At 37.6% G+C, this 21,598-nt stretch overlaps 2 protein-coding genes across 2 annotated transcripts; one reads left to right on the forward strand and one right to left on the reverse strand.

Moving 5' to 3' along the window:
• Nucleotides 1-1,916: 1,916 nt before the first annotated feature.
• On the reverse strand, nt 1,917-12,561 carry LOC103704590 (tryptophan synthase alpha chain-like). Its single transcript, XM_039115794.1, has 9 exons — nt 12,302-12,561; nt 11,130-11,276; nt 10,980-11,045; nt 10,284-10,392; nt 7,987-8,063; nt 5,686-5,763; nt 4,049-4,126; nt 2,343-2,402; nt 1,917-2,236 (listed from the first exon to the last, which is right to left on the reverse strand). Exons 1-9 carry the CDS (start codon nt 12,485-12,487, stop codon nt 2,099-2,101), a joined length of 939 nt encoding a protein of 312 aa, XP_038971722.1. The 5' UTR covers nt 12,488-12,561; the 3' UTR covers nt 1,917-2,098.
• Nucleotides 12,562-17,427: 4,866 nt separating this feature from the next.
• On the forward strand, nt 17,428-21,147 carry LOC103704530 (sec-independent protein translocase protein TATA, chloroplastic-like). The gene is made up of 2 exons (XM_008787861.4): nt 17,428-17,807; nt 20,699-21,147. The coding sequence occupies exons 1-2, from the start codon at nt 17,487-17,489 to the stop codon at nt 20,846-20,848; spliced, it is 471 nt and encodes a 156-aa protein (XP_008786083.2). The 5' UTR covers nt 17,428-17,486; the 3' UTR covers nt 20,849-21,147.
• Nucleotides 21,148-21,598: the final 451 nt, after the last annotated feature.

Genomic DNA, 21,598 nt, shown 5'->3' on the forward strand with positions numbered 1-21,598 from the left:
TCTATATATTATGTAAGAAAAGATGGTTGATGACAGGATGTTCATCCACCACTTAAAACCATTTGCTTAGGCCTTTTGAAGCCTTATGAGACAAGAGCAGTGCTTCACCACCTCCGAGTATTTAAAAAACTTCTTCAAATCTTTGTTTTATTCGCGAAGCGTGCACAACTCATCCACTCTGATATAATTATTATCTTTATTTTCCAAACATCACAATCCATGCCTTTATCATTTTGTTGTATAAGTTTTTTTGTTGAAAAGCTAATGTTTGAATATTTTATTTTTTTGAATGACTTAAATTTGGTTGTGTATTTATTTTTTTAAAAAAATTATGTAAAATATATATTATATTCTTAATAAAAACAAAGTTTTACTCCGTTTAATTTAAAAGTTTAAGTACATTTTTGAAAAAAAATTACTCTAATTCTCAGCTGGTGCAAATTAGACTTTTTAATATTTCGTATGAATTTTTTTCATAAAATATGAAAATCTTATTTTTTATTTCTGTTATCTTTTTTAAAAAAAAACTCCAATCAAACATAAAGTATTTCATCAATTTCTCCATTGGCCATATTTTCTTTTTTCTTCTTTCTGCAAACTTTCATAGAGCTAGGATATAGAATTTTAGATTTTGAAATTCTAAGTGCATCCTACTTTCCTCCTGTATTTTATTTTTAATTTTGATAAATAGAGTAGAGTTTCACATTCCATCAAGACTTCGGATTGCTGGTTGGCATCCTTCTCTTTTTTAAAACAAATAAAAGCTGTCACCCCCAGGTTCGGTGCATGTATGGGTGAGAGGTTTCTTGTTGGAAAGGTAAAATTCTCACAGTGCTTCACCGAAACGCGAGTTCCTTTTTTAAATGATAAAGCTGGCACCGCCCCTCTCTCTGACCTTCATTTCCTAGAAATCACTCAATTGATTAAATAAAAGATAGTGAAGACAAATCCAAACTCTGCCATTTTGATACGTCGGTGACAATGAAACTGAGCATTAGATTCTGCTCCATGCTTCCATGGCCCCTGCTGGATTGCAAGTTGAGAGCAGCAGTTTGCATCAATCTAACAAGAGAAACTGAGCATGTTTTATACCAAACATTTCATGGCTATATGCATTAGCTTGTTATTGCTGATACTGATGCATGTTAGTGAAGTATCAAAGTTGAAGACAACCAAGTTAAAGGCAGTCCCTTGATTAGATGCTATCATCATTATCATTTTTAAGCGCAAGTTAGTAAGATTTTCTCTGTTAACAAGTAATTCAACGCATATTTTGCAGTGAAAGATTAGGACAAAAGTAAATTTGATGAATCTAGCATGGATAAATTTGAGCCAGCAGACTTCTAAAAGCCTTCCTTTCTTTTTTTTTCTACAAGATCCTACTTCTAGATGAGTGTAAGTCTGGTCAGGCCGCTTTCTTTTCTCCTTTATAGAATGATAAAAATGAATCTATAGCAAAAATTGAGAAGGAAATTGCTTGGGCACCTCCAAGGGCATAGAAAGAACTTGTGAGACCATTAAAATGCTGGGTTCGCAACTTAGCATGCAGCTGTACATACTTAATCATCGCATAGCATCAACTCTACTGAGGCTACCATTTCTCTAGTGCAACATGGCGGAAGGAACCTTTTTCATGTGCACAAAAATGGACAGCCCCCGGCTGTATATCAGCAGACTGCTCATTTAACCTTGCAGGTGTAGTTTACTCGTGCTGAAAATATGGCATATTTTTGTACTAAATTATCTAGCCAATTCTCTCTCTCCAAATAAAAGTTGCAATAGAAAACTAGCTTAAGTTAATCTTGTTAGAATGTGATGATATCTTGCACTAGCAATAACTTTCCTATGGACAAAAAGGTTGAAGAAGAAAACCTTGGTTAGGGAATATCTCATTCAAGAGCTTCTTGCACTGAGCATCAGGACCAACCTTATCTGAATCTGTAAAATATTAATATTGGAGCAAAAATTTGTCGATAGTTTGGAACATCCCAATGGAAACATTCATATCCTTCACTGAAATTTGATGCTCCCTCGCATCATGTTTCCACAACACTCTAGACCAAGAGCAGGCATGTTACCGTTCCTCAGAAGTAATTATTTATGAAAGGAGTGCAGCCTTCAAGGACTTTGCGAAGGCTTCTAGTTCCTTCAATCCTTCTTCAGGGGATTCTGCCTCCCCAAGAAGCTTCACCATTGCACTACCAACAATTATGCCATCTGCTCCCCATCCGGCTACCTATAGTACATATGAACTTGTAAACCATGGAGTAATCAAGAGTTCCTAAAAATCAGAAAAGCAAAGAACTGGATATGAATTAAGTTTCTTCCCTCATATAACTGACCTGCTTCACATGTTCTGGTTTCGATATGCCAAAGCCAACTGCAATAGGTTTCGTTGTCGCCTGTAAATAGTCACAAAACATTGGTCCATTGGAATGCGCTAAATCACGAAGAACATCAGATAATACCGATATTATCAGGACCTCACTACATGGCATAACTGTATCATCAAGCTATCCGAAGGCAGAAGAACACGAACTTACACTTTGCTTAAACTTTCAGTGAGCAGTCTGATCATTATTGACTTCTATGATTTAGTTGGATTTAAAAGCAGACAAAGTAGTTGGATTTAAATTTAATGAAATGAAGTTCAAACTGTCCCTAAAACTTGGATCAAGACTATTATGCATTTCACTCTGGTTACTGCAGTGATTTGAAACTCCATGGCAACAATCCTGGATTCTTACTCGATGCAATAACCATCAACCAGCAGATCAGTAGAAATGAAAAACATTTGCAGGTATCCCATGGATGATCAACATTCAGGATATAACACCAGAACATACAGAGATCCAAGATCTTCTGTTGTATTGTTGCCTACTTGATCCTAGTTAACTTGTCTTTTTTGAGCAAAAACCTGGTTAACGTGTCAATAAGACAATTTTGGTATAACTTGGGAGGCTGTTTGCTATGCCCCACATAGGTGAGAACCGAGAAATAGCTCAGGGAAGAGACCTAGTGTTTTGTAGGCTAGCTTAGATGAGGCTGCTGATTTTTCAATGACGAGATTTTCAGAAGGAATTCATCTAAAAAATTGATTTCTACTAGCCAAAATTCTCATGATTGCAAAACTGGTGGCGGGCCTTGATCCCATGCTCTTCTCCCTCTATGCACATACTCTATTCGGGCCTTCTCACCCACGTGGAGTATGATACACAAACATGGGAGCCAGGCATGCAAGTAGGTCTTAAAAATTAGCATATAAGATGCATCATCCTGAAGTATAAGATGAACATGTATATAACTTTTTGAGACCATAAACTGTGAGAACAGCCACAATATAACAAAAATAGCACATAGGCACAACCTCAAGGGGCATTGACACACTAAAACAATAAAACCTTTAAACAAATCTTTAACAAAAAAAAAGAAGACTTACTAGGACAGAGTTGGATCCCATTCTTATATTTCAATACTGTAAAACAACTTATGAAGCAAGTACCATGCATTACAAAAGAGTGGCTAATGCATAATAAGAAAATGAGTGATTGAATAGGTCATAAGAATTCTATACACAGAGTTCACTGTTTTAAAACAAAACTAATTTGGCCTAGGGTAATAGGGCAATTAACCTTCCACTAGAATATGATAAAACAAACATACTGAACTTTCCTCTTCAATCAGAGACCTGTCATCAACTGTTCAACTCCACTATATCTTATCACAGAGTCCTCAGTTAACAGACAGGATAGTTGCTGGCTGACCAGACAACCATAAATCATTCATGTGGCTTTACCAGAAGAATCCATGAAATAACTGTTGGTACACATGTCAAGTAAAATTTGCAAACAACAAAATCGTGATCCTTCCCAACCTAAAAAATATGTACTCATGTTAGTACTAACATTTGCTAATAATACTGAGTTACACGCTCAGAGTACTCGACATCACACACTATATTTAATAATGTCAATGTTAAATTTGACCACTTCAGTGACAGATGGTTTGCTTTGCAATAATGAAGGAAATGGAAAGGAGGGTGACAAACCTCTTTAAGTTCCTGTAGGAGATGTTGAACACGTGAACTAACTGATGAACGGGCACCTGTAACTCCAACAGAGCTCACCTATACAAAAAATATATAACAAATCCAACAAATAAAAAAGTTAAAATTAATGTAGTAGTTATTTGAATCAAAGCTTTCAATACCGATTTCAGTACTGTATCAATGCCCAACTGGTATATTGCCGGTACATCCGGTTCTTGGTACCAACACTCAATACGGGGGCATACCAAGTTTCAGTTCGTTACTGGTGAGTCAGTACACTGACACAAACCAGTACTGAAAACCATGATTTGAAATATCAAAAAAGAAGTGGAGATTTAAACTAAGATAACTAATGAGCAGTGGTAGCATCGCACCAGCGTAGAACAAATAAATTTTAAGTAATTAATGTTTCCATGGAGGAAGTCTCATGGGTGGCAAGTTAAAGACTGAAAGCTTCAGCAGTGCGCAAATGACTAAGCAATAATTACACAAAAAATTGAGAATGATCATGATCCAATCAGGCAAAATTAAATAGGTCATGGTGCTTATATAATTTCAAATAATTTACATGAGGAAGATGGAAGGTTTTATGTCATCACCTCAATAGGGAAGAGGAAAGTTTCTTAAGGCTGAAAAGATCTTGTAACAGGAATTGCCTCAGCATTATTATGACTGTTAGATTTGAAATATAAGGACTTGAGTGGTCCATATATTTCACAATTGCACTGGACTACTAATGATCTACACAGGATCCTACAGCATCAGAATAGTGGTTCTATATGTCAGAAAAAACCGCCACCAAATGTAATGCACGTTCATCATGGAATCAGCAGGACATACAGCCAGTAGGTAGCCATTATGGGAGGGGCGGCATGCCCCCCAAATCAGTCAGGCCGAGCCCTTACTGCCCCTTAGTAAGGCATTTATCACAAATTAGCAAGTTCAAACAAAACCAGTGATCCACTAAAACCTACGTTAATGATATGTTAGTAGTAATCTATTATATGTTAGGAGAGCGATGCAAAAGCAGAATTTGCGAGTGTTGGCTTCTAAGTCTTGATACAGTTCCTCTTGGAAAGGAGCGAAGCAATCCTAGTTTGACTTAAATCAAATGCAAAGTAAGCTACCATGTCAGTAGACCTGAGCCCAATAAACAACATGAAATTGATCTTGTCAAGAGAGGAACCAGTCTACTGATCCAGATAGAAACTTCATACAAGTTGTAACAGTTTCTCTTATATGGATTTGAGAGGACTTCACATGGAAAGCACTATAGCAGATATCTAGTGATGCACTAAAACATAAGTTGAACAATCCAAAACTGCAATAAAATAAGCTAATGTTAAAATAAATTACAATTAATGGGTTTCCTTGCAGCAAAATTAGGCCAAAGAAAAGAGGAAAAAAACAACAGAAAATCTATTAATGATGCAGCAACAATTAACCTGAAATATCAGAAAATAAATAACCTCTTCAAGGTAGAAGAAATTGCATTTGCCTTTTCTAGATTTTCCTGTTTGGTGCTTGTGCTTGGTGAATGGTGGTTTGGTGGTGTACGATTTTATGTAATTTAACACAAAAATGTCCATTAAACAGGGCAACATAATGATTTCAACCAGTTTCACAGAACAACTTACAAGATATATGAAACCTTCTGAAGCTTCTACGATGGCTTTCATTCTTTCTGTTGGAGTTGTGGGTGTTGTAAGCAGAACCTGCAGTGCAGTGAAAGAAAATCAAAAGAGAGAACAATTTGAACAAAGGAAGCAGCATTAATTCTTTAAACAAGACGAGCTTTCAATTTACCAATATAATGAATCATCAATTTACACAATAGCATGGACTTTTGGATCCAAAAGAACTTATACAAAGTTAATGATGCTTAGTCCTTGCACACATAACTATACTCAAATGAACAAGAGAATATATAATTACCAAAGCATGCGATGAAGTCATGCACTATAGTCAACAGTTGGCAAAGTTAATAAAAGATTTTGAACCTTAACACATATTCTAGTTAGTAAGGTCGCTGTGAAAATCTTGTACTTGAAACAATATTTTATGTTGACTGGATATAATAATAGCAGCATGAAAATGAAAGAGGGAACGGGTGAAAATTCAAATGCAAGAACAGGGAACTAAAGGCCTGAAAGTATGTTGGAACTGTTAGAACAAGATGTTAGTAAAGTCGGACATATCATATTAAAAGATACTTTAGTAGTAAAATATCATTACCAATCAAATTCAGTCCAACAATATGAAGGGCTATAATACTAGTTTTACTTAAAAGTGGCTTAAATAAATATACAAAATAAATTGTTTATGCAATGAACTTCAGAAAGCAGAGAAATAGAAGCAAGAGCTCATATGAAATAGTAGAGGGGATGCTTGCAACTCAGGTATGGGAGAGCAAAGATAAAGTTATTAAAATTCATCTTTCGATTTAGTAATGCACATCATGCAGTGTGATGCTGACAAGCTTTGCTATCACTAGTTTGTATTTCCCAGAACCCTATACTTGTTTATTTTGCAATATCACAGTATGTGGCATGATAGAGTAAAGAACCAGTTGAATATCAAGGATCATTGATATACCTAGTAACATTATTGAATCCCATAATTATTCACATAAATGAGTCATATTGATAACCTTCTAAAGTTTCAAACTAAATCCTCATGGTCTGAGATGTGCTTTAATCCCGAGGAATTAAAAATCAACCTAAATTCCCTGCAATTCAATGCACAGAAGTGGTATTATACCTCCAAATATTGATAAAAATATCAGGATATTGTTCATTGTTCTTCCTAACAGAACATTCTCTGTTACACCCATAATTTGTATGAACCCCTATACCTAAATGGTACAGTTAGCATAAGAATTGCCTCGCGTAATTAAGATTCTGGTCGGCTATCCACATCCTGTAAGACAATATGCTAATTTCTGCATATTTCGCAAGCATCCCAAATTGATGGAAGTATAAAATTAAACAGAGTGAAAACCCAAGAACTACCTTAGTACAATATGGTCAAAAAAATAAATTAAAAAAAATAACAGTATGCACTTGGAAACTAACATTATACTATTTTGATTCCTCCTTTCGAGCTGTTGGTCAATATGTTCTCCAAATTTCTCTCTAGTATCTATGTACCGCTCTTTTCTCACTGGGAATACCCAATTTTAATGCACATATCCAAAATGCATAGATATAAAGGAGATATTTGAGACCATATGAACTTATGTATAGAATGAACGGCTTAAAATGGCAATAAAAATAAAGAAATGGGAGGGACAGGGGCCAAAAAATTAAGTGTGAATGAATTGTTATTGAAACATAGCAGTTAAAATTCAGATCAACTAGAGAACAGCCTATTTTTATGCTGCTGTGGTACTGTGGCAAATGGAACTTGATTGCATGACAGTTTTCCTCCCAAATTCTGCACTCTTGGAAAAGGTGATTTATAAGTTTTAACCCGTATAGCAAAGTTTTAGTGCATCGTACTAAAAAATCAGAAGCCAACCTACAAAATAGAAGTGAAACAAGAAGAGAGAAGAAGAAAACTGAGAATATACCTAAATATCCAAACACCATCAAATGGTATAATAATCATTGCAAAGTTCTGTATTCTGGAGCTATTGTATACAGCAATCACTGCTGCCTTCGAAGCTCATCATGACGAATATAAATAATTTCCTCAGCAGAAGATCATAACTGAATAATAGCACATCCATCTCATGTAAATGAGATCAGCATGACTTACAGCAATATTATGATAACTTCAACTTCATTGCTTGGTAAAACTTCAATTTATTATGGAGGATGTATCTAGTTAGCTTGACTCTAATTATTAAAGTTCTAAAGTAAAATAAAATTGCATATGCAGACAAAATTCAAACATACAGAAGTCAGTTAAAAGATATGATAAAGAAAGGGGCCTACCATCTCAATATTATATTTAACAGCTTCACTCCTTAAAGTTTTAGTCTCCTCTAAAGGAACATCTGGCACCACAAGTCCTGCAAAATGATACCTGTTACTACTGAATCATCAAAAAAGGCTGATAGCAGAAGGTAGTAATCCACCAATTTTTTGTCAATAACATCAACAAAAAATTGCAAACACAACGCAAAAAAATCACAAAACAAATAAATAATCAAGAACTGGACTTTGCTAAATGAAGGCATGCATTAAATTTTATAATGTTAAGAGAAAGTAACAGCAAGATAAAAAGAAAAATTTTGGTACCTTTTAGGGAAAAGAACATGGAGATCATTATGTGGAATTGTCAGGTACATCAGCATAGAAGATTAGCACAGTATCCCTAAATGGTTTGTAAAATAATTGGGCCATTTAGGCACTATACCCTTTAATTCAAATAGGATTTTGACCAGTGGCTGACAATCCCTCAATGATATATAAAAACATCTAGCTCATCTAGGGACAGGCCCAAGTCCATATGACACTACAAGGCTGCAAATGAATCAAGATGTTCAAGAACCACTAGGGTTAAAATTCAACAACAGGCTCAAATGAGCTTGATTGATTCATCATAGCCAGGAAACTTCTATCTAGGGTGGCATACCTGCTTCAAAAACTCCCCAAAAATTCCAATCATCACCCGCTTCTAAACACTTCCTTGCTTACAGGGATTTTAAAATATCCACTTCCTATACTTGCTCTAAATTTTGGCAACCAAAATTCGATTACAAAACAAGCCAAGCTCAAGCATTAATTTGAGGATCAACTCATAAATTAACAAAGCCTGGACAAACTCTGGCTTGACAAGAAAAAAAGAAAAGGAAGAAACTCAGCTGCTCGAGCTTGGCTCAATAAATAGGCTTGTTTTTGGTCATGAGGAATTTAAAGATTAACCCATATGACATTTGCAATTAAGATCTACATATATCTTAGCCATACCGGCAATACATGCTACCTTTGGGTTAACAAGGGATTACATTCATGCTTTTCCTTATATGCAACTCTTTTTTGTCACGCTAAGTTTTAGTGGTGCAGTCAGGTTCTTTTATTATGTTGGAAGCCAGTAACTTAAATATGAGAAGCTCTCAAGTTGAAATTTTTAGTTACAGCCTACTATATTAATTAAATGCACTTTGAACCCCTCATATCATGTCTGCATGTTTTAACCCATCTAGGAGGGTGCATACTGTGAATTTTGACTCCACAATAATAAATTTCCCGTTACGAGATTTTCCAATAAAATGATAGCAAAGCATTGCCAGTATTATATCCATCCTGCTTTTTTTTTAAAATTTCCCGCTCTCTTCAATTTTTTCACTCAGATTCTTATCTTATTTCCCAAGTTCCTTCAAAATTTCATAATTACAAAACATTTCAGCCCAATTTTGTGAACATTAACATACCTGGTCGAGATATGGCACCTTAATTGACCAATTGTTTGATAAAAAAATATTTCCAGGCTTCATGACGCCATACATGGCTACAACTTTTCCTCTTTCTCCACGATAAAGAGAAAAGGATAAACAGCAAAACCATAAGTTTTCATGATTCCAGAGCTCAACATATCAAGCCTTGACCTAAAACTAACATATAGTTTATTAAAGTTATATAGGTTTGAAGACAATAGTCTAAAGATAGTCAAAAGAAGCAAAAAGAGGGAGGCTGAAGACGTGTTTGGTGTTGCTTAAAAAAAGTCTTTTGCAGCCCTTAAAGCAAAAAAAAAGTTTCAAGAAAATGCTAGGTAAAAGTATACGAGAAGTGCTTCTACAGGAAGAAAAAGTCAAAAAAAAGTGCTTTTAGGAGAAGCTAGAAAATCTAGCTCCTGGTTTCTTCTTTTGTGGGAGCCTTTTAAAAAGCAAAAGCAACACCAATCATGCCCCCACTAAGTTTACTTTCATGTGAACGGCATAATAACTTTGTTAAATGACCTGAAATGGATGTTTTAATAGCATAAAAGTTTCAGTCTTACAGTCCTGATTAACTTAAGAAAAGAGGATCTAGATTCAAAATAACAATTCGTTGCATAACATGTATAACCAATTATCATATTTCCTGTCATATTTTTATATCATTAACTTGACCAGGAGCATATAACAAACCAATGATCTGAACAACATAAACCAGTACATAGTTGAAAGGAAAAGTCTTAATGCATCTACAATGAACACAAGAATACTAACTTAACAGAGTTGCTCAGGTTAAAATTGACATTGCAAAACATTAGTAAGTGCATTCAGTCAAATGATATGTCAATTTACCATGTACACCAGCATTTTTTATCGTAGACATGAACTTCTCAACTCCACGCTTTAGTATTGGATTGTAATATGTAAACAGAGCTATTGGACAAGACAGTTGAGGTGCTACCTGCTTAAACAGTATCAATAGCATAACATGAGAACCTATCATAGAATTGTTAATGAGTTCCACTAATTCAAAAAGTTAAGCTGCAAATGTATTGAAAGCAATTTCCCGCGATAACCGACACCATAGAAAAAAAATGAAAATGGGTAAAAGATGTTATTTAGCATCAGTAACAAACATCAACACCTCCCTTAACTTTGAAACAAAGAACAGGTAGATAATTTGCATGCACCTGATTCAAGTCAAATTAGAGACTTTAATTAGTCAGAGTGTCAGACTCAGTTTCTCTTTTCTAGCTTTTTTCCTTTCTTCATTTTCCTTCTTTTCCTTTTTTTCCTCCATTACATATGCTAACAGAGTTCAGAGTCAACAAGGAGAATTTGACAGCATTCTAGGTGATGAATTAAGATTCTTCTAAACATAAGAGAGTCAAAACAAGCGTCAAAGGCTAAAGTTATCATGGCTTACTGATGAAGTTCTAGTGCATGCACAGATTCTGTTCAGGTACATATGTGCATGTGTGTGCATATAATGCGAGAGAGAGAGAGAGAGAGGAATTAACGAAAGAATAGTGCTTAGGATAGTCATACCTCCCTTAACATGGATATAACTGCATCAAAGTTGGTTCCTTTTGCTAGGGCACGCGTAGCAGCAGCCTAAAATTACATATACATATGCATAACCAAAACACATTCAACTGTAAGATTGAATATGAAGGAGAAAACGTTTGACAGGAAAACCTGGATAACAGGTCCATCTGCTAAAGGATCAGAGTAGGGTATGCCCAATTCTATCAAGTCTGAACCACAAGAATCAAGAACTTTCAATGCTTTCGAGGTTGTTGACAAATCAGGATCACCAGCAGTTAAGAAAGGTATAAATGCAACCTAAGGAATTGGAGACAGACAGCGGTTAGAAGCCAAGTAAAAAAATACAAGCAGATTCCCTATCAAATTAAGGTTGTATTGCAACAAGCCTACAGCAAGCCTACTGAAAAAAATGAAGTTACAAGGAAAACAGCAGATATTTGCTTGTTCAACTAATGAATGCAATCTCTGGTTGCAAATTTGGCATTAATAATCATATTAGTGACTGAAACGCATAGGACAAGTATATTTCAGATCAATCTACTTCCAAGATATTTAGAACCAAGAGATATATTGGTGTTACGCATGATTTGCCAACACAAGTTGTGCTCGCAAGTATATTGTTTGGTAGGTTTTTATTATGACAAGTCTGGCCTTATAGTAGATGCATAGATAGAGCAATTAGATAGATGTGCATGTTTGTGTGCACGTGCAAATCAAGCATGTCCAAGATTTGTTTTTTTACTACGACAGATCCCAAGAAATAGATAAAAGAAGCAGAAAGCAGATGACATATGAAATCTACAAACAAAGGGGCACAATGCGTGTCAGACCTCACCAAGATTTGACTTTTACTCCATCCAAACAGCAAATGAACGAAATCAAAACTCCCCTAGCTAATATTCCACGGACAGAAAACATATAAATCATCAGGGAAAGGGAATACAACAGCAAAGGAAGAAAAAGAAGAAAAGAAAACACCTGTTCGGCTAAAAGGAGCGCAAATTTTAGAATTAGAAGAACAGATGCAGAAAGAACACAAAAAACGCAAGGAAAGAAAACCCATTAAACAAAAATCAGGAGACAGCGTTCATATGACAATACAAAATCGACAAAATTAGGCACATCAAATGCCAGTCAAACTTTTACTCTCCAAGATTTGATTTTTAATCCGTCAAACAGCAAAAGAACTAGATTCTGTCGAACCTGGAACGAAATCCAGTGACAAAACCACGAAAATAATCAAGAAAACGCAATCCACAGGCAAAAGAAGAAGAAAATGGTACGAACACAAAAGCATTCATAGGGGAAACACCGCCGCATACTTTTCCTTGTTCCCTCAACCGGGAGAAGGTCTCGGAGATCCCAACCGTCGGGGCGACGCTAAGAGAAGCCATGGTGGAGAGGGATTTGGGGGCAGAGACAGTCTGGAAGGAGGGCCGAGGAAAAGAGACGCGGGGAGATTTGCTCGAGGGGAGAAAAGAGAAGGAGACTTTGAAAGCGGTGGCCATCACCCTTCGGATGTCGGGACGAGACCTCGGTCTGGGCTTTGCGAAGGTTTTATTTTGTCATTGCGACACACGCCCGGCAAGTGCCGTTTCTGGATTCGTAAGGGCTTGGATTCATCATTTTGACCCTGTTGAGATTCGTCTGAGACATATGGGATTTGGGCATTCTTGATTTGGGTCAAATGAGATTTTACCATGGAAATGTTGGATGGGCAAGGGTTCCAAGGATTGTCCCCACCCATGGACATATAACATCTTTGGTGCGAATGAAGAAGTCAACTTAGTGCAAATCCACATTTGAATCGTCGTTTCAAGATTTATGAAGACAGATGAATGAAAACATTCAAAGTGCTCTAAGATTTGCACAAGTGTCATTCAATAGTCAACGTTTGTTAGGATCCGTGCAGGGGTGTGTTTAGTCCCACATCGATTATTCGCTGGATAGATCTTGGATACTTATACAAGATCAAGGAACCAAAATAATACTTTTCGGCTAGCCATTTTTGGATAAGGTATTGGGTTGTTACAAATGATATCAGAGCGGATCCGGCTCATAATCTATGTGAATTAGAGGATACCGCAACACATCCATTGGGACTGACCACGAACCGATCGTGATGTTTGTGATTAGATTTGAATGAATTTGAACACTTAGTCTGATGAGGACGTCGGGGCTTGAACGGGAGAGTATGTGAGGATCGTGCGAGTTTGTGTTTAGTCTCACATCGGTTATTCGTAGGGGTGGCAAAATATGACCCGACCCGTGTTCGATCCGCCATAAACAGGTTTGGGTTTGGCTTAAACAGGTTCGGGTCGTAAACAGGTTGACCCGTTTAATCTGTTTATTAATTGGGTCGAATACAGATTTTAAATTCCTGACCCGTTTAACCCGTATAACCTGTTTAATTGTTGGGCTAATAAATAAGGGCCAGCCCAACTCCCTGCCTCGGCCCGCTTTCACCGCCTCGGCCCAGCTCCCCGCTTCGGCCTGCATTCACCGCGAGGTCCACCGTCTGCTTTCAGCCTTTCACCGCGAGGTTGATTGGATCGTAAAGGCGTCGCTAAGGCCGTAAGGCGTTGCTTCTCCTTAGGTTTAGCCGTTTAGGGTTTGTCTTTGTGAGCACCGCCCGAGCTCTATTCCCTCAGTCCCTCTCCCCTCTCCTAGTCTCCTCTCCTCCGGACCTCCACCTCCGCCCTCTCCTCCCCCTTGCCGACTCCTTCCGCCTCCCCGTCGACGGCGACCGCGGCGGCTCGACGGGTTCCTAAGACGTCGCTTCCACCTTCTTGGGGCTTTTCGTCGTCTCGCGACTTGCCGGCGGACGGTGACTGCTTTGTCTTTTCCACAACGACGGCCTCCACCTCCCGCTCTATCCGTGCATTCTCTCCCCTTCTCCGCTAGTAGTATAGTCATGCTATCTCTGATTTCCTTCCGCCATCTCTTTCTGTCTCTGTTTCTTGGTCTTGAGGATCTTGGATCTCAAAGCGGCGGAGGACATGAGCGTGCTCTATCTTTTCCTCAAAGCGGCGACTACTGCGGAGTCCAGCAGCAGGTATGCCGGTGGAGGGAAATGGTTTGGTTTTTACTTCTTATGGTTTGATTCATGGCAAAAGCTAGGGCTTCCAGATTTTTCCCCCCCCATTCGAATCGAAGTCGTCGATGATTTTCGGAGAGAAAAAAAATTTAGGGATGGCGCCTAGAATCCTAGATCAGAGATTTTGAGGGCTCCCGTTTCCATTTTCTTTTATTTTTTCCAATAAGAAAATTGTAATCAGTTAATTTCTCTCCTCCCCTTGTTCCTCTCCGTGTTTTCTTTTTTTTTTAATTTCTGGTTAAATTTTTTTTAAAAAAAATTGCTCGACTGTGTTAATATTGGTGGATTTATCGTAAATTATGTTGGCACTGTTCATAGCTTATACGCTAACTATCTAATTTAAGTCCAATAGTTAAACGGGTCGGGTTGGGTTAAACGAGTCGGGTTGGGTTAAACGGGTTACCTGTTTATTAAACGGGTTAAACGGGTCGAGTCGGGTTACCCATTTAATAAACAGATCAGGTTCAGGTTGGAATTTTCTGACCTGTTTAATAAACAGGTCGGGTTCAGGTTTATGATTTTTTGATCCGACTTACATCTGACCCGACCCGTTTATGTCCGACCCGACCCGATTGCCACCCCTAGTTATTCGCTGGGTAGATCTTAGGTACTTATACAGGATCAAGGAACATAATATATTCCGGCTAGCCATTTTGGGTGAGGTCCTAAGTTGTTACAAATGGTATCAGAGCGGACCCGGCCCATAACCTATGTGGACTAGGAGACGCTGCAGGACGGATCCATTGGGGCTGACCACGAGCCGATCGTGATGTTTGTGATCAAATTTGAATGGATTTGAACCCTTAGCCTGACGAGGACGTCAAGGCTTGAATGGAGGAGTATGTGAGGACCGTGCGGGCATGTGTTTAGTCCCACATCAGTTATTCGCTGGGTAGATCTTGGGTACTTATACAAGATCGAGGAACCCAAATAATACTTTTCGGCTAGCCATTTTGGATAAGCTCCTGAATTGTTACAATGTCACAAAAAAAGATCAATCATTCTTCCATACAAAAGAAACAATCCGGACCCTCTAAAGTTGGGCTTTAAGATATTGTACAAATTATTTTAGCTTGTTTTGATGCAAAACTTATCTATCCATGCCAATCAGTGGGCTAAGCAGCATGGCGAATGGCTTCTAAAGTTGGTAATGATTCGCGAAGGTTATATTCTTGGGAGTCATGGCTATCTAGCTTTGCAACTTGGGTGCTATTAACAAAGGCTATGTCTTCTTTCTTAAGAGTTGAAATGTTGGAAGGGTGAATTTTGAGGTTCCTATATATTTACTCGATGATCCAGTTGAAGTGCGCTCATGTATCTGGAAACGATCATGCGATCAATATCAATATTCATTGCAAGAGGAATAAAATCCTGGTGATAAGATGGAAACATGCCTAAAGTTGCTTCGGAACTAAAGTAGATTTATTTATGTTGTTGCATTGGGGGTTTGATGGAGTAAGGTTTGCTTCTTAGGCTGGGTAAGATATATTTGTCGCAAGCAAGACTATAATCATGCAGCCAAATGTTGTGAAAAATATATTAAATATCATCAATAAAAATTTGACGAGCCCAGAAACCAGTAGCATGTCTTTCTTCTTCTTTTTTTTGTTAAATTCTTCTTCCTCTTTCTTCAACTTCCTTTCATTCTTCTTCTTCTTCTTTTTCTTTTTTACTTTTTTGTTTTCCATCCATCCTCCTAAAACCTTATTGAATTTCATTAAAGATTCCAATCAGTAGTCATTGCATAGTTTTAGTATCTCTCATACATATGAAGATGCATTAAGGTCTTGTCTCTTCTTCATCTAAATCTGAAGTTACAATCAAATACTTTATTTGGAGTCATTCTTTTAGATTTGAAAAAAAAAGTCCTAATGCATGAACCTTATTTTGAGGCATAGTAATGAAAAAAATATTGAATACCTCGATCCTCTTTATCTTGGATGTAAGCCGAAGAAAGCTACCTCGGCCATAACCAAGTAATCGACCATCCAACGTAAACTCCTCGATCCTAGCCGAAGAGCTGATCGACCGAGGAGTCATTGGCGGGACAGGAAAATTAGCATGAGGCGACGAGGGCTGACAATCCCAACAACTGATAGCTCTGGTAGTCCGTAAGCACAGTGACATCACATCTTGCGTCCCACTAGCGTACTCTACCACCCACGTGGATTGACACCTATCTTGCGATCGTACCATCGGCTGGCCATCCTTGCACGCCACATCAGCTCAACTAATGATAAATTGCCTTCTCTATATAAGAAGAGCAACTCGGGAGACCTCAGATACATAGTATACATGCAATCCTACTCACATAGCGATTCTCTATTGAAACTCTCTTCCTTCCATACTGTTGTCCTGTTATTCTGACTTAGGCATCGAAGAATCTCCATCGGAAATTCTCTAACAAGCGGATTGCTTTCAAGCCATCTAGTGAAGGAAACTAGCATCCGATGCCTCAATCAATCTGCTTAGCTATTATCAGCCGACTTCGATCTGAATTCCACGGCAACGCATAAAAAAACTGTTCATGGCACCGTGCATGGGGAAACTATTTTATGAGTTAAACTATGCATGATGACGCAAATAGTGGTTTTAATGGGGCCACACTCGCCAAAAAAAAAAAATGACAACAAATACGATTTATATTTAACAAGATGGAATGAGTAAACATTTCGGGCTCGTTTGGTTCGCGGGAAAAAAAAAAGGGAAAGTGTGGTCAACGGGAAAGTAATGAGATACCTCTTGTTTGGTTAGAGTTTTCAAAGGAGAGATATGGGAAAGTTGTATTCCCATGGGAATATGATTCCCATATTTCATGGAAAAGTTACTTTCCCATGAGGCGAAAATCACTCCATTTTTATTTTTTCCCAAAAAGACCCTTCAGCATTAAAAAAGCATTAAAGAGTCATTAAAGATCTAATTTTTATTAAGGGCATAATAGAAATTATACATAATTTTCTCAGAAAAGTGAATGGCCAACCAAATATAAGCACTTTAAAAATTTGTCACTTTATTATGGTCAACTAAATATGCCAAAAATATTTTTCTAAGTATCCTCTTTCAAAAAAATTGTTTTTCAAAAATTATATATTTAGGAGAAAAAAATGCTTCCCGCGAACCAAATGAGCCCTTCGGGTTTTTCCCCCTTCCCTTCCGTATCTACATCCCACGGGCATTTTTACTGTACATGTGGAAAATAATAATATTCCAGTTTGCAATATCTCCAGATAAACGATCGTTTTATTTCCCGGTCCTACGGGGGCATCTCGACCGTCCCATCACCAGATAAACGGTTCAGATCACATTGGCACTGGATTCCTATCCACCCAGCTTCATATGCTATCAAAATAGAAGGAAAAAAAAATATCTTAGAAACGTGGGCGGAGGGGGAGTTGGCTGGGAAGAGAGAGATGGAGATAGCTCGTTGTTCTACGTCTCTAATGGCGTCACGGCTTCCGGCGAGGCTCCCCTCCCCGCCCTACGCCTCTCTGGCCGCCTACAACTCCGTCTTCTTCGCCAATGGCGGACGGGTCCTGGCCAGGACGAGGCTCTCCCTGGCCTCCGGCCGGCGGCGAAGGGGGGGCAGTGGTGGCGGCGGGTGCCGTTGCCTCTTCGGTCTCGGCGTCCCCGAGCTCGTCGTGATAGCCGGCGTCGCCGCGCTGGTCTTCGGCCCCAAGAAGCTCCCCGAGATCGGCCGGAGCATCGGAGAGACCGCGAAGAGCTTCCAACAGGTCCGATTATTTGGCTTAGTTTCTGATTCTTGTTCTAAAAATGTGATATTTCGGGCTTTTCATCGTGTTGTGGATACGTAGAATCCGATGCTTAGTAATCGAGAATAGTGAACTAGTAATTCGGTGGAATTATGAAGAATTCCCTCAGCAAGACCCGTATTTGAAGTTCTGGAGATTCCAGGCTAGGTGTAGTTAATCTCAACCTTACTCTCTCTCTCTCTCTTTGTATTTCCCTGCACCTCATCTTGCCTTGGCCCATTTGGCTCCAATCAGATTATTATGTTTGGTACCAAAACTGGATAAAAGAAATGGTAGATCCTATATCTATTTTTCTGAGAAAGAAGGTAGAACAAATGCCACTTTTGGGGATATATATTTTGCTGGATTACTGAATGCAGAAATACCTTTACTTGTATTGTACTAATATTATATTAATTATATTATATAATTAATATTAATTATATTAATATTATATTAATACAATATAAATATATTAATATATTGAATAATAATATATTTAATATATCAATAATTAATTAATAAATATTACTTATTAATAATAATTAGCAAATATTTAATATATATTTATTTAATATATTGGTACTAGTTTACAAAGGATTATTTTAAGGTTGAGATCCAAATGGAAGAGGTTCTCAAAACAACGGTCGATCGAACTTTAGTCCTTAAATTTGACTATATATAGATGGCAAAGTTTTGTCATTTAAGATTATTATTAGAAAAAATATAATGGCATAACATATATAAAACAAATATATCAATAACTTCCTTGGATCAATATGAAATATTGTCAAAAAGACTCGTAGATTTCCTGTTATATGTAGTTTGAACTTTTAAATATACAATTTCCTTGAAGGATACGTTTCATGCTTATGGTTCCAAAACTGGATGAAGACACGAGAAGAAGCTCTCCTCTTAGAACTGAATGACAATGCCAAAGCTTGTGCATGTTAGTGGTATTTCCGTGTCTTTCAAATTAGTGCTGTTCTAATTACAGACATTAGCTGACAAATCCCTGTGGCTTTCTTAAAGATTTAGAAGTCTTTGAGTTGGAGAAAGATTTACATACAATGCAGGCTTTTATCATTAGCATCCGTTTGATTCCAGAGACCTAGATAATGTGATGGAATGTCGATGTGATTATATCCCCATGCAAGACATATTACCAAGTACTTTTGGCTTGCTCTTTCTACTAATTCTGTGATGGCAGATGACATGAAGGTCAAGCCTTTGAAATGGTCTGGAACCTTGACCATTTGCAGGAATTACAAAGACTAGATGCTGAACAATTTATTCATCTCGTAGATGCTCTTGAATGATAGTTAGATAAACCTGATAGTGGGAGATAAGAGTTTATGAAAGAAGGTGGATTAATTTTAATTTTACTTGTTAAGCAATTTTCTTAAATTTCTTGCAGATGATGTTACAAGGGACCCAATGAGGTGTGGGTCAAAGAGAAAAGGGAGGGAGACCCACCCTCACTAGAATTACCTAGGGTCCAATACTCCAGAATATCTGGTTGTTAGGCAGAGGTGTATGATTATTGGGACAAGTTCCCATTCATGGGTCAAAGGCACTTAATAGTCGTTCAGTTATATTAAATTTGGCATGATTGCAGGTTTTTTCAGGGGAAAAAGTTGAATGTCAACTTATTTTCTGGCGTTTGATGAAGGTTTTAAGAATAGTTTCCATTGATTTAAAACTCCCATGTTAGATTCATATATGAATTCTATATGTAAGCATATACTTATGCAAGGTGTTGACTTTTGCTGATGGAATAAAATGCCCAAACTTTTTATCCGGAGCTGTGGAATCACAGAGGCTGCTCAAGAAAGATTGTTAAAATTATGATGTTTTGTGTGGAAACTATGCTATGAGAATGTGAGGTCGCTTGGAGGTTCAACTTGATGCTGCTGTTTTCGCAACTGTTCCCCCTGTATCTCGTGTTTCCAATAGTTTTATGTTTCATTGACTTTTCTTTAGTCAACATGAAAAGGCTAAATTCTTTGTCAAAGCAAAATATCCTTTAATAGAACTTTCATCGATGTCCTTAGATTTTTTTCCACCACAGGAACCATCACTATATGAAATGTGCCCCTTGCTATTGCCCACCATTCAGTACTGGGACATTGCTGGCTTTCGGTTTTTCTTCTAGAACATTCTTCAATCCTCCTTGTTTCCTTCAAAGGCAAATTGGTGGATCTCCACTAGGAATTGTAGCTTCCACATTTGTTTCCATTTTGCCAAAATACCAAAATAGTCTACATAAACCATGATTCTAGTGTATTTGGATCTTATCTTTATGTCGGATTCATCAAGTTTTCCATCTCTCCTCTACCAGTTCATCATCCTGTGTAGACTAGCTTTCTAAATGTTCTATCCTTCTATTGCTCTGTTGGTCTAGTATTCACTACTTGTTATTATTGAGACATCATCTTTGAGTTTTGAGCTTCAAATTTCTTCCTCTCATATTGACTGTGACCAACACTATAAAGACAACAAATACTAGCACGCCTTATTTCCATTTATTTTCTCTGGGCTTTATAAAAATTGTTTCTGCTCTACATAATTTGCTTAAGAGTTCATTTTCTTTGGTGATCTTTTTGCACAATTGGTTGGCTGCGAAACCAAGTTATTCACATTTCTCTTCATTGTATGAAGGCCATTACGCTTCCTGATACTGTTGACTAGAATTCCTACTTATTTACATATATTTTCCCTGACTTCATATGCAATCTATTAGAAATATATTTATCTGAGTGGGCTTTTTTCCTGATAAAAGGTCCTGTATGTAAGTACAGGATCTCTCAATGCAGTCTCAACTCTCTCCAGTCTTTGCCTCGCTGACCTTCATGTCTTGTATTCATATTCAGGCTGCTAAAGAGTTTGAAACCGAGTTAAAAAAGGATGACGAAGATGCTACTAAACCCACTCCTCCAGCTGAGAGTCCCCAGGTTGTTAGCAGCGAAGATGAGAAAGAAGAAATGGAAGCTTCGGGCTCGGGCACCAAAAAGAGCTCATGAATTGGGACCATGATCCATCAGCTGCCAAAGGTTGCTTCAATGTTGTATCAGCAGGTTGTATTAAGTTGCTTTCTTCAAAAAAAAAAAAAAAAAAAAAAATCCTCATGCAGCAGATATGGAGTTGTTTATAAGTGAAGAACCAAGTTTCTTGTAGTTGCTGACATTATGCATGGAGGTTCTTATTTTGCACATCAAAGATGTGGTGCCATCTTGCTGGTGTATCTTTTAATGAATCAGTCAGCAATTATAACAGTATCAGACCTATTTGCAATAGAAAATACTCTAAAGATTTCTCAGGATCTCCAGAGTTCAGCTTCATTCCTAAAAGTGAGAGAATAATTAAACCTGCTCATGTGATTGTGAAGTTTTGAAACCCACGTAAATTTTTTTTTCCAGAGATAAGCAATGCCATTTGTTGCAATCAAATGGGCCATTGGATGGAAGATACAGATTAATTAATAGTTGGTTTAATCTATAGAGCTGTTGAGTGTCCACAGAACTGCATATGATCGAAGGTGGAGACTGACCTCTAGTTTCAGTGGTTTATACTGTTGTATAAAGGGAACAGGAGAACATTTTCCTTGCTCTTCATCTGTCCACTCGGCAGTGTTCTCTTTCTTCCTCTTCCACTCATGCTCCTTTAACTTTTGAGGTTTCCATTATTCAATAGCAGAAAAGAAAAACTTTTTAATGGGTGGAGATTAATGAAAGCACCGGTTTCTATTTTACCCTCTTAATCATGAATGGTAG

Source organism: Phoenix dactylifera, unplaced genomic scaffold (genome assembly GCF_009389715.1).
Source record: "Phoenix dactylifera cultivar Barhee BC4 unplaced genomic scaffold, palm_55x_up_171113_PBpolish2nd_filt_p 000007F, whole genome shotgun sequence".
NCBI classification, from domain to species: Eukaryota; Viridiplantae; Streptophyta; class Magnoliopsida; order Arecales; family Arecaceae; genus Phoenix; species Phoenix dactylifera.